Source organism: Nicotiana tabacum, chromosome 5 (genome assembly GCF_000715075.1).
Source record: "Nicotiana tabacum cultivar K326 chromosome 5, ASM71507v2, whole genome shotgun sequence".
NCBI classification, from domain to species: domain Eukaryota; kingdom Viridiplantae; phylum Streptophyta; class Magnoliopsida; order Solanales; family Solanaceae; genus Nicotiana; species Nicotiana tabacum.
In genome coordinates, this window is record NC_134084.1 from 46,505,844 (window position 1) to 46,518,085 (window position 12,242).

A 12,242-nucleotide genomic window follows, 5' to 3' on the forward strand; every position below is an offset into this window, starting at 1 on the left:
TGGCTTCCCTCTTCTTCATCTTCCCCTTGGGGTCTGAGGAACCCGAAGATTTTCTCTTTTTCTTGTTTTTCTCCTTTGTGGCAGCCCCGGGCTATCCCAAGATGGAGGCTCGGCAGGCAAAGACGAATCCTCATCCTTATCAAATGACCTAATTTTAGTGGTCTTAGGCCGACCTGTAATAAAAAATAAAAGTTAGCACTATATAAGTTAAGAGCGTGATGGTAACTATTTTAGGGAAGAACCTCACCGTGAGAACATGCCTCATATTTGCCCTTTGAAAGTTTGCGCCATGCACGTTCGGAGAAAGGCATCTGCTTACAAATCCCCTCGATCCACTCCTTGAATCAGGGGATTGCATCTAGAACTTGGGAAATAACTACACAATCACAAACACAAGCGATGAGAAAAAGAAATAGAATGGAAGAAATACCAAAGAAATACAATACTTAAGGGATACGTTCCACTCCTCAGAAAATGACAGAAACTTTGGGGGGGGGGGGGGCAGGTCTTCAGTTTTCACCCGAGCAAACTATCCTGACAACCTTTTTCTCGGTCCTCATCAATACTCGAGAAGGGAGCCTTTCTTGCTCGGTGGACGAGCTTGATCAGTCCCCCTCGAAAGATTCAGGGAGTGTACATGTAGAGTAGGTGGTCGAGGGTGAACCGGGGAGACTCGATATTATTTACGAAGTGGTGTAAGAGGATCACAATCCTCCAGAAGGATGGATCGATTTGCCCAAGGCATACCTTGTACCTCTTGTAGAAAGCAAGAACTATGGGATCCGTAGGGGCAAGCATAAAGGGGTAAGTGTAAACCCTCAAATACCCCTTCGCGTGTATTGTTATATCGTCATTTCCCCCAGGGAGGACCACATCCTTACCCTCCCACTTACAGTCTGCTCGGACTACAGGTAAGGTTTCTTCTGTGATAGAGAATATGTATCTCGATGCTCCCTCGCCTCGGTCTTGTTGGCTGGAGGCCTTCTCGACCTTGAAGTCATCCCCGATAGAGCAGCCCCCGGGTATGAAGCCCTTCATGGGGGCTCTGGAGATACCTCGGGAGCAGCCAACTCGGCATATATGGCGGGGTGGGAAGATGAAGGGGTAGCCTGCTGAGGCACAGACTTGAAAGTCTTAGCCATCGTGATCTGGGAAAATATAAGGATTTGAAGGGAAGTATGGAGACTTGAAGGAAAGCATGAAGATTCGAAGGAAAAATATAAAGATCTGAAGAAAGAGTATGAAGGTCTGAAGGTGGGATGAAGATATGAATATTTGGGTTCAAAATCTAAGAACAAATATGAAGGTTTGAGGATCAAAGATGAAGATAAAAAGATCTGAAAAGGTTAAAAGCTGCAAGAAAATTCGAAGGTAAAAGCTAGGATCAGAAAGTGAAAGAAGTATAAAGGGTTGAAGCTTTTATAGGGAAAAGGCAATCAATGCGCGGCGTTTCACATTCGAAGACAACTAGTCGATGACCAACACGTGTTTGGAGTCAGAACGACGCGACTGATGGGACGTTTCGACTTACGCGGCATCTCAGTTACAATTTATGAGGGAAGAAACCAGGGCTCGTTTATTCATCTCCCATCGATCCGGTGAGCACTCTCCGAAAAACGAGGGGACTATTTGTATACGGGTAAAATCAGGGGCAATGCATGCCCCGATTTTCTGATGAAGATGGAAGTAGGGCACAAACACACGAGGTTGAAAATTGAGGCTGGGAGCCTTTCGTACGAGACCCATGAACGACGAACAATGGGCTCATCGTCGGACGTGATAAAGTAACGCTCCCCTTTCGTACGGAGACCCAAAACTACTGTTCAACCTAATCTCGAGCCGGACCGTAACATTGCGATTGGTTTGATTATTCACTTTGCCTTTAACGCATTCATCTAATATTCTTGATTATTTGTGTTAAATCTATTCACATATCTTTAAAACCGCATATAAATTTAATTGTTATCTGTTTTAAGGGTAAATGCCATTACAAGAGCATTATTCAAGATATAAAAGATTCTAACTTCTTCAAACCGTTTTCTACAACGAATCAAAGTTAATATTCTCAGACGTTCTTTCCCAGTTTGGGGGATTATAATATACTAGTGAAATTCTCCGCGCTTCGCGCGGTTGTACTCAGATAATTTTATAAATAATATTTTTTGAAATTAGTATATATATATATATATATATATATATATATATATATATTGATTATATATTTTTGAAATTTCAATCAAATTCATATGTGAAAACATTGGAGAAGAGAAGATCATGAGAAAAAGTATTTAGAGACTTCTGGAGTGTCACATTAAATTCTCTTCAATTTCATTACGGCTAAATGCTATTTATAAATAATATATTTTATTTATTATAATATAATAATAATAGTAGTTATAAATTTTATATTTACTCTTGCATTTTTATGAGGATAAAACTTTGCATCACTTGTTTGACCTGCAATAAAAATCTCAGCTTCAACACAAGTTAGGGTTATATATATCAATATTTTAGATGAATCACAATAAGAAAATTACCTTGAGTAATAGACGTATATAGAAAACAAAATGAAGATAATAAATTTTTTCCTTGAAATAGAGTACTCTAAAATTCAAATGCAAGAAAAGATGAAACGATAATAATTTTCTTAGAGTATATCCACTTTTCCACGATAGCTACATCAAGGTGTTATTCAAATTGAAAAATATGTTCTCACGATTCTGTAGACATATCATATAAAATTATATTACCGCGTACGATGCTATTGCAAAAAAGGAGAAAAAGAAAAAGATTAATTAATTATAGAGAGTATTAACTCAATGTATAAGCACTACCTTGATGCAGTCTTTACATCTCAAAATCGTCACAACTTATCTCTTCATTGTGCAACTGCTCGTAATAACAATTATATATCTAGAACCTAAGTATTTAAAGCAAAACCTAAAAAATTCTTAAAATAGAGCAAAAGATAAAAAGGCATCCCCGATAACAAAAAGCACATAATTGTACAACTTTATTTTATTCCAAAGCACCAAAAATCTATACCTTTCCAAAGAACTCATAGAAGTGTTTGTTATACTAACCTCCATTCTTAAATTTGAATTTGTTGGCTGGTAATGTAAAGAATAGCAGAAGAAGAGTATTATTCGGAGACCTTCTGCTAGCCCAAGATCGTTAACCAAGATTGGAGGATTCAACTAAAAAAGAGGAAGCTTGAAAAAAGAAGAGAGATTTTAGATAGGAGAACTTATTTAGGAAAGAAGGCTTTCTTGGTTTTGGCTTACTTATAAATGAACAAGATACCCCCTATTTATACTAGCCTATGGATGATTCTAGATAATGTACAAAGAAAATTCTAGCAACCTTATCTTCTAACAACACTCTAGAATATCTAGATATGTCTTATCTTCCTACAACATTCTAGAACATCTAGATATGTCCACTAGATAAATATTAAGTATACTAAACTAGGACATTCTAGAGAATTCTATATTATTCCAAAAAATTAACTTTATTTTTTTCACAGGTAGTGGGGCTGAATATATAAGCCAAATAAGCACAAAATATCATATGTAAGTATATCAATTAATAAGCAATTATAGGGGAAGAAGGAAGTATTGAAACGGTGGAGTAAGGTTTCAGAAGTTGACTTTTGGAGTTTTTAAACTGAATGGTTTAAAGAGTACAATAAAAGTGGGCAATCAAAAAGGCTCAATCTATCATTGAGCTAATTTACTTAAATAAAAATAAGAGGAAAAGGCAAAAAAAAGGAGAAAAAAGATAAATAGAATCCTTGGTCAAAGAGAGACACCTTCTCTATTCCCATTTATATATATATATATATAGATTTGTTGTTATTGTTGTTGATCAAAGTTAATGCCCTTAACGGTCATTCTAGAATCGTTGATCAATGTCTAATCATTTACTTACGTATGCCAAGTGCGGCGTGACTTTGGCTTACTAGTGGTTCACTCTGTCATATCACACATGTGGTGGCACTTATCTTTTCAAGTGGACGGTTGGCTCACTTAATTGAGGAGTTGATATTCGGCCTCCATGTAAATATACATGAGATGTGAGAGTGGATACCCGATGGTAAGCAACCTCCACTTCCAATTAAGAGGTTGTGAGTTCGAGTCACCCCAAGAGTAAGATGGGGAGCTTTTGGAGGGAAGGATGCCGAAAGTCTATTTGAAAACAGCCTCTCTACCCCAGGGTAGGGGTAAGGTCTGCATACACACTACCCTCCCCAGATCTCACTAGTGGGATTATACTGGGTTGTTGTTGTTGTTGTATGTCAGAGTGGATACCTCCCCGATATAATTTCCTAATGTTAAGAAATTAAATTACATACATACATAATAGGGGCCCCTAAGGTGGTATTATTATGATTTATTGTATTACATTTTGCAAGCATTATACTATTCAGTATTCACTATGTACAGATCTACTTTAAGTCTAATCCCACTTTACAAAAGTGATAAATTATAATGGGTCGGCTGGCTCATTAACGTAACATTGAATTTAGAGATTTTGTTGTTGGCTGACGAACTCCGAGACTGATCTTCTTGGTTCGGGACGCAGTGATTAGTCTCCATACTTAAGCTAAGGCTACCAAATGCTTTATTTTGCCTTTCTTTTGTGTACGATTTGTGCCTCATATTTTGATGTAATCTAATCGCTCCATGAACACTATGAACATGATTAGATATATTCTGGGATTTACGTTGGATGATTGTCTCCCAAGGGACTTATATTAATGGCCAGGCCCTTGAGCCACGCGTTATATTTTTATATGTTTATTTCTTACACTTATGATGAATAGGCCACCTGGGGTACTATATATATGCATATTGTTATGTATGGCATGATAAAACGGGGACAAAATAAAATATTAGCTGATCGGCCGAATTTAATTACATTCGCTAGTCAAAAAGTATACAAAATCTGTATCAAATATATATACAAAAAGATATATATTTTGTCAATTATTATTTTTAGAAGCAACTAAAATATACATTTCTCTCAAAAATATACCATCTCATCCCACTAGGAATGGAATATTTATCAGCGATATCGTAATTCCAGACAAAGAACGGTTACAAATAAAGTTCCACGAATCCAGATCTAAATTAAAGACAGTTTGCTTAGGCACCGTAGCATAGAAGTTTTCTTTTGAACAAAATAAAGCTACGTATAAGTAATTAATAACACATGTATGCAAATGCAGGAAAAAATAAAAAGAAAAGATTCGTTGACCGAAACCCTAATGGAAAATTCTTGGTACTATAACATCTAGGAAATCAAACTAAAACAGAAAGAGAAACAAAACATTACTTAGCAATAACAAAACATCACTAACAATTACTCTTTCGTCTCATTTTATATATCGTGATTTTTAAAAATAATTATTTCAAATTATTTATCATTTTAGAAGTTTAGGACAAAATTAATATTATTTTTCTTATTTATCTTTAGTGGTAATTGTTCTTGAAGATGAAAATATCACATAAATAAAATAAATATTCAATGAAAGTAGATTATATCTTAATACATAAATAAACATAAAATAGTCAAAAAAAATCCTTCTAATTAATGTTTTTTAAGGACCGTGTTGAAGAAAAATATGACATAATTTGAGACGGAGTAATTTTTTAACAACTCAGGACAAGAAATTCATCAACTACAATGCAAAGAATGATATATTAACCTTCTCGTTATAAACCCTAGCTATTCTAGAATTCTCTAGACAAGAAATTGATCTAGGAAATTAATAAACTAAAACAGAAAGAAAACCGAAAAATTCACAATAAAAAAACAGAACTACGTAGTAATTAATCTTTTAACAATTCAACGCCGATTCTATAAGCAAGAAAAGAATCCAATGATCCAAATTTAACCTTATCATCTGAAAGAAACCATTCAACTTCTGGATTCCACCATTCCATGGTAGCAGGCTTCTTCACATCCCATTCATCACCCAAAACCTTGTTAGCCAATTTCTCCGCACTACAATTATTAGCAATTTCACCAAAAGTAGCCTTTTCCCTAGCCTTATCCCTCAAATCAACCCAATTGCTAATCTTTATATTATAATCCTTCTCGAGCTTCTTGACCGCATCCTCAATCCCTAAACCAACTACAATTGTCTTGTTATCAGACAAACATTTCCAGAGAGCCAACGGATATTTCTTATGAGGGTAATAATGTTCGAATTCGTAGAAAAGGCAGTGATTATCAAAACATAGTTGTAAGAGCTCAAAAGGAGCTTTTGATACTTGGCCTTTGCAATCATATTATGAAAAGCCACTGTTCTTGTACTGTGCCTTACGATCAGCGAAAAGACTCAAGATTAGATTCTTTTATTTCTTTTTGTCTTGATTTTTTTTTTATTTTGGATGCCCAATATGACTAGGGAATCGTTAGGATAATCTATTCCATGCCATAAGGTTTCCACTATGATAGGGTTTTTTATTTGCTGCTCTGATATCACTGAAGGATTGTATATAGGTGTTCATAACACGCAGCGGAAGACAATAACAATTCTAGACAAATCTTTTTGTGTTTAAAATTTATTTACATGTCAATGATCGGATCTAAGACGTACCTGGTGAAGAGAGTTTCGTTTCAAAATTCTTCGATAGTGCGAAGACTCTATGCGTATCTACACCGAGATCGATCCTTGCTATCAACTCTTTGATCAACGAAACCCGTGAACAAACTGAATGAAATATTGTGTTGAAATTTTTCTCAAAAATCTCAACTCAATGTTAGAAGAACAAGAAACACTTTTCTTGTAATTGTATTTTCTCTCTTGGCTTGTGTTGCACTCTCACTTTCACAAAGTGATTTTTCTTCTCAAGAATTCATAATGCAAATTTTGTTCCATCACCCTTTATATAGCATCACCTATAAACTCTTTTCCTATTTGGTTGAGGTAATGATTTACTTAGGGTAAAAGTTTATTCCAAAATAAACTTATTGAAAAATTAGAATCTCATCTCAATGGGAAGATACCGCCACGTCCTTATGGACTTTCACGTGAATGCTGCTAGCGTCCAATTCCAAATTGGACTTTTGGTATAATTACCAATCCCATTTCTTATGGGTTTGAAGTCAACTTTCACGTCAATCCAATTAAGATTTGGATTGATCAAATTAAATTTTTCATTAATATTATATATAAATATTTGTTATATATATCATACATATATTTCAATCAAGAGATATATATATATATATATATATATATACACACATATATTTCAACCAAGAGATATAATTTAATTTTCTATTCAAAATAGAAAACTTCAATTTGTTCACAATATTAATTATATCCTCTGTGCTAGCAAAGAATATAATAATATTTCATTTGGACTAACAACTAAATGTATTTGACTAATTAAATTCCTTAATTTAATTATCAAATAATAAGTTAATTAATCCTTTAGCAAAGATCAGAACACTCGTTAGTGTGCGACTCCATAGGTTCAATTTAAGCTGGTAGTAAATTGACCACATAAATATACTAATCAAGGGTGGCGTCTAGCAACACTCCTTAACGTCCGGATAGTATGAAGTATACAATTTACTCTCAAGAACCAGTAGAAGAATAATGTAGTAATTCCTTCTGTCCTTATAGCTCTGGATCACCTTAGGATATGGTTCAACTGTCAAATCCTAATAGGCAACCAACTATGTGTTCATGTCAAATATAATCGACCATTGAATGACCTAAGAAACTCTTTTCTTCTTTCATTCAATTGCCCTTGCCAAGGTCTTAATTTGATCGTTTATAATTCATGACAACATAGAGCTTAAACTCATTACCAAGAGTTGACAGATTCCATCTTGATCAATCACTAATTCTACAAGTATTTAATCGTACCTAATATCCTTTCAACTATCGCTCTAGGGCCATAGGTGTCTAGTATCAAAGTACAACAAATAACTTGTCAATTACTATGACGATCTCAGGTCAAAGGAAATTCTTACATCACATTCTTCAAGAGAATATCCTATTGACAGTTTATGGTAATTCTAACCATTAGGAATTATCCAATGAGTCGGATCAATGATCATATCTCTATATGCATCATCTATCTATGTGATTTAGTTAATGAGATCAACTAATCTTTATCCCATAAAGACGATCACATAAATATTGATCTAACCGGATTACTAATGTCCAAATTAATAATCCTATGATCAAGAACAAATTTAGATTAAATTGTAAGTGACTTTACTCTCTTTATCATGATCTCTATCACGATGACAAGTCTCAAAATTTAATCAAGGACCTTATCAAATTAATCAAACAATTAATAATAACTATGATAAAAGAATGCCATATATTTTTATATCGAATAACGTTCACAAAAATATGTTCGAATCATCAAATATGAGATTGGATCTAGGGCATATCTACTATATCCCTAACAATCTCCCACTTGCACTAGTGTCAATCGCTTTTGTACTTCATTCCCAATTTTCACTTGCGCTTGTAAAACTCCTTTGCACCAAGAGCTTTAGTGAATGGGTATAGAGCATTTTCCTTTCCATCAACCTTTTGAATCTAGACGTCTCCACGTCCAATGATTTCTCTTATCAAGTGATCCCTTGGCAGAACATGTTTGGATTTTTGGTGTGATTTTGGTTCTTTTGCTTAAGCAATGGCTCTAGTGTTGTCACCTAACAATGGAATTGTACCTTCTATCGAAGGAACCATACCAAGTTCAGTTAAGAACTTTTTCATCCATACATCTTCCTTAGCAGCTTCACTAGCTGCTATATATTCTGGTTCAGTCACTGAATCAGCTACTGTATCTTGTTTGAAACTTTTCCAACTCACTGCACCACCATTTAAGGTGAATACATAACCAGAAATAGATTTGCTATCATCTCTATCTGAAGAGAAACTTGCACAGTATAACCTTCAAGTTTAATTCAGAATCTCTATAAATGAGGAATTGGTCTTTAGTCCTTCTTAAGTACTTAAGAATGGTCTTCACCACCTTCCAATGTTGCTCACCAGGATTTGACTGATATCAGCTAGTCACTCCAAGTGCATAAGCCATATCAGGATGTGTACATGTCATGGTATACATGATAGCTCCCTTTGCACTTAGCGTATGGGATCCTACTCATGCGTTCTCTCTGTTCAGGTGTTTTAAGATAATCCTCCCTACTTAGAGTAATTCCAGTGCCTATCGGTAGATAGCCTATTTTGGAATTATCCATGTTATACCTTTTCAAAATGGTATCAATGTACAAAGACTGGGAAAGTCCAAGCAACTTCCTCGATCTATATCTATAGATCTTTATTCCTAATATATAAGTTGCTTCTCCCAAGTCTTTCATGGAGAACTATTCAGATAGCCAAATTTTGGTATTTTGCAATGCCAGTGTATCATTCCCTATGAGCAATATATCATCAACATACAATACTAAGAATATAATTATGCTCCCACTAATCTTTTTGTACACAGAAAGTTCTTCGCCACATATAACAAAATTGAACTTTTCAATTGTCTTGTTAAAGCGAATATTCCAACTTCAAGATGCTTGCTTTAGTCCATAAATGGATCTTTGTAGCTTGCAAATCTTATTATGATCATGCGAAGATGTGAAACTTTCAGGTTGTGTCATGTACACATCTTCTTCTAGCTCAGCATTAAGGAAACTGTTTTCACATCCATTTGCCATATTTCATTGTCAGAACCTTGTGTCGCCTCTTCATAGGTCTCAGGGTCATCATCATTATGATCAACCTCATTTGATACATCATCTTTTACCATTAGATTTAATCTAGTTGGTACATGACGTTCTCGTGTAGACCTTCTAAGAGGTTCTTTTACAATTTGCTCACCTTGTGCTGGATTTTGTTGTTGTTCAATTTGGTTTGGAACTGGTTCATTAACCTGTTCTTGAACTACGTTTAGTTCTTGAACTTCAACCATTGAAGATGGCAACTTCCTTGTCAACTTCAAAACATCCAATAAAGGTTCTTGAACTTGGGTCTCATGATCTTTACATTGTGTTGATTCATTAGTATCTTGAACTTCATCAAGTTCTATTTCTCCATTATAATTTCCTTCTAAAAGAAATTCCCTTTCCAAAAAGGTTGCTCCTCTGGCCACAAACACTTTATGGTCAGAAAGGTGATAGAAATAATATCCCATTGTTTCCTTGGGATACCCAATGAACCTACACTTATCAGATCTTGAGTCAAGTTTATCAAACTGTAGTCTCTTAACATAAGATGGACAACCCCAAACTTTAATATATTTAAGTTAGGCTTACATCCTTTCCATATCTCATATGGTATTGTAGAGACTGACTTAGTGAGAACTTTATTAAGTAAGTATGTTGCTGATTCCAAAGCATATCCCCATAAATTTATTGGAAGATCAGTGAACCCCATCATAGATCTCACCATATCTAATAAGGTTTGATTTCTCCTTTCAGATACACTATTGTGTTGTGGTATCCCTGGAGGTGTCCACTGGGAGAGAATCTCATTCTCTTTGAGATACCTAGTAAAATCTTCACTAAGATATTCTCCACCTCTATCAGACCTTAGTACTTTGATACTTTTACCAGTTTGTTTCTCAACTTCACTATGGAACCTTTTGAACATTTCAAAAGATTCAGATTTGTGTTTCATAAGATACACAAATCCATATCTTGACATATCATCAGTGAAGGTGATGAAGTAAGAATATCCACCTCTAACTTGAATTTTCATAGGCCCACAAACATCTGTATGAATTATTCCCAATAATTCAGAAGCTCTTTCTCTACTTCCAGTAAATAGAGATTTGGTCATTTTTCTTTTGAGACAAGATTCACAAGTTGGATCAAAATCATATTTGTCAAGGTACCCTTCCTTGTACAACTTGTTAATTCTTTTCTCTCCAATATGACCAAGCCTATAATGCCAAAGGTATGCATGATTTACTTGATCATCTCTTTTGCTCTTAAGACTTGAAACATGCATAATCGAATTAGCATTCACATTAGGTAAGACATAAACGTCATGTTGGAGATAGCCATTCACATATAAATTATCACCATAATAAATAGAGAAAATAACGTTGCCTATGTTAATGTGAAAACCACATTTGCCTAATATAGAAGCTGAAATTATGTTCTAAACAAATTTAGGAACGTAATAACAATCATCCAACATAAGTACTTTTCCCGTAGGCATTATTAAAGAAATTAATCCTACAGCTAAGACTGCAACTTTTGCGCCATTTCCAAATTGTAGATTAACTTCTCCTTTCTTTAGTCTCCTACTTATCTTGAACTCTTGCAACATATTGCAGATGTTATGATGTAACGACCCGACCGGTCGTTTTGAGCTTTTGCACTTTGATCGCCAGTTCTCGGGCATGACTTGCCCCGTGTGATGTATTATGACTTATGTTAATGGTTGGTTTGGGTTTCCAGGAAAATCGGAATGAATTTGGAAGAACAATTCTCAGTTTGAAACTTAAAATTTGAAAAGTTTGACCAAGATTTGACTTGTTTGTATATGATCTCGGATCGGGATTTTTATGAATTGGTTAGCTCCATTAGGTGATTTATGACTTAGGAGCGTGATCGGAATACATTTTTAGAAGTCCGTAGAAGGTTTAGACTTGAATTGGCGAAATTGATATTTTGGCGATTTATGGTTGATAGACGAGATTTTTATATAAGGGTCAGAATGGAATTCCGAGAGTTGCAGTAACTTCGTTGTGTCATTTGGGATGTGTTGCAAAATTTTGGGTCATTTGGACGTGGTTTGGTTGGGCTTTTGATTAAAAGCGTATTTCAAAAGATTTTTAGAAACTTAAGCTTGAATTCGATGTAATTTGGTAGATTTGATGTTGTTTGAGGTGTTTTGATGATTGGAACAAGTTTGAATAAGGTATTGGGTTATGTTTGTACTTTTGGTTGAGGTCCCGGGGTCCTTGGGATGATTTTGGATGGTTATCGGAAAAGTTAGATGTTGGTTGCAACTTCAGAATTGCTGCTTCTGGTATTTTCGCATCTGCGGTTTGGGGACCGCAGATGCGGCGCCGTAGATGCGAGTGATTCATCGCAGAAGCGAAAAAGGGTCAGATGGGATGAGACCAAGGAAGCGGCTATGTGGACTGCATCTGCAAAGCCGCAAATGCGGGGAAAGGATCGCAGATGCGAGATTTGGCCGGCAAGTGATTTCCGCAAAAGCGGAGGGAGAACCGCATATGCGG

General features: G+C 35.3%; 1 protein-coding gene across 1 annotated transcript; it reads right to left on the bottom strand.

The window, feature by feature from the left end:
* Nucleotides 1-5,834: 5,834 nt before the first annotated feature.
* Nucleotides 5,835-9,705, bottom strand: LOC107780572 (uncharacterized). Its single transcript, XM_075252839.1, has 2 exons — nucleotides 9,633-9,705; nucleotides 5,835-6,283 (listed from the first exon to the last, which is right to left on the bottom strand). Exons 1-2 carry the CDS (start codon nucleotides 9,703-9,705, stop codon nucleotides 5,835-5,837), a joined length of 522 nt encoding a protein of 173 aa, XP_075108940.1.
* Nucleotides 9,706-12,242: the final 2,537 nt, after the last annotated feature.

Coding starts and splice junctions, on each gene's coding strand:
- LOC107780572 (XM_075252839.1), bottom strand. CDS start 9,705: ATGGCAAATGGATGTGAAAACAGTTTCCTTAATGCTGAGCTAGAAGAA. Junction 6,284..9,632: donor GTACATGACACAACCTGAAA/GTTTCACATCTT, acceptor ATGATTGCAAAG/GCCAAGTATCAAAAGCTCCT.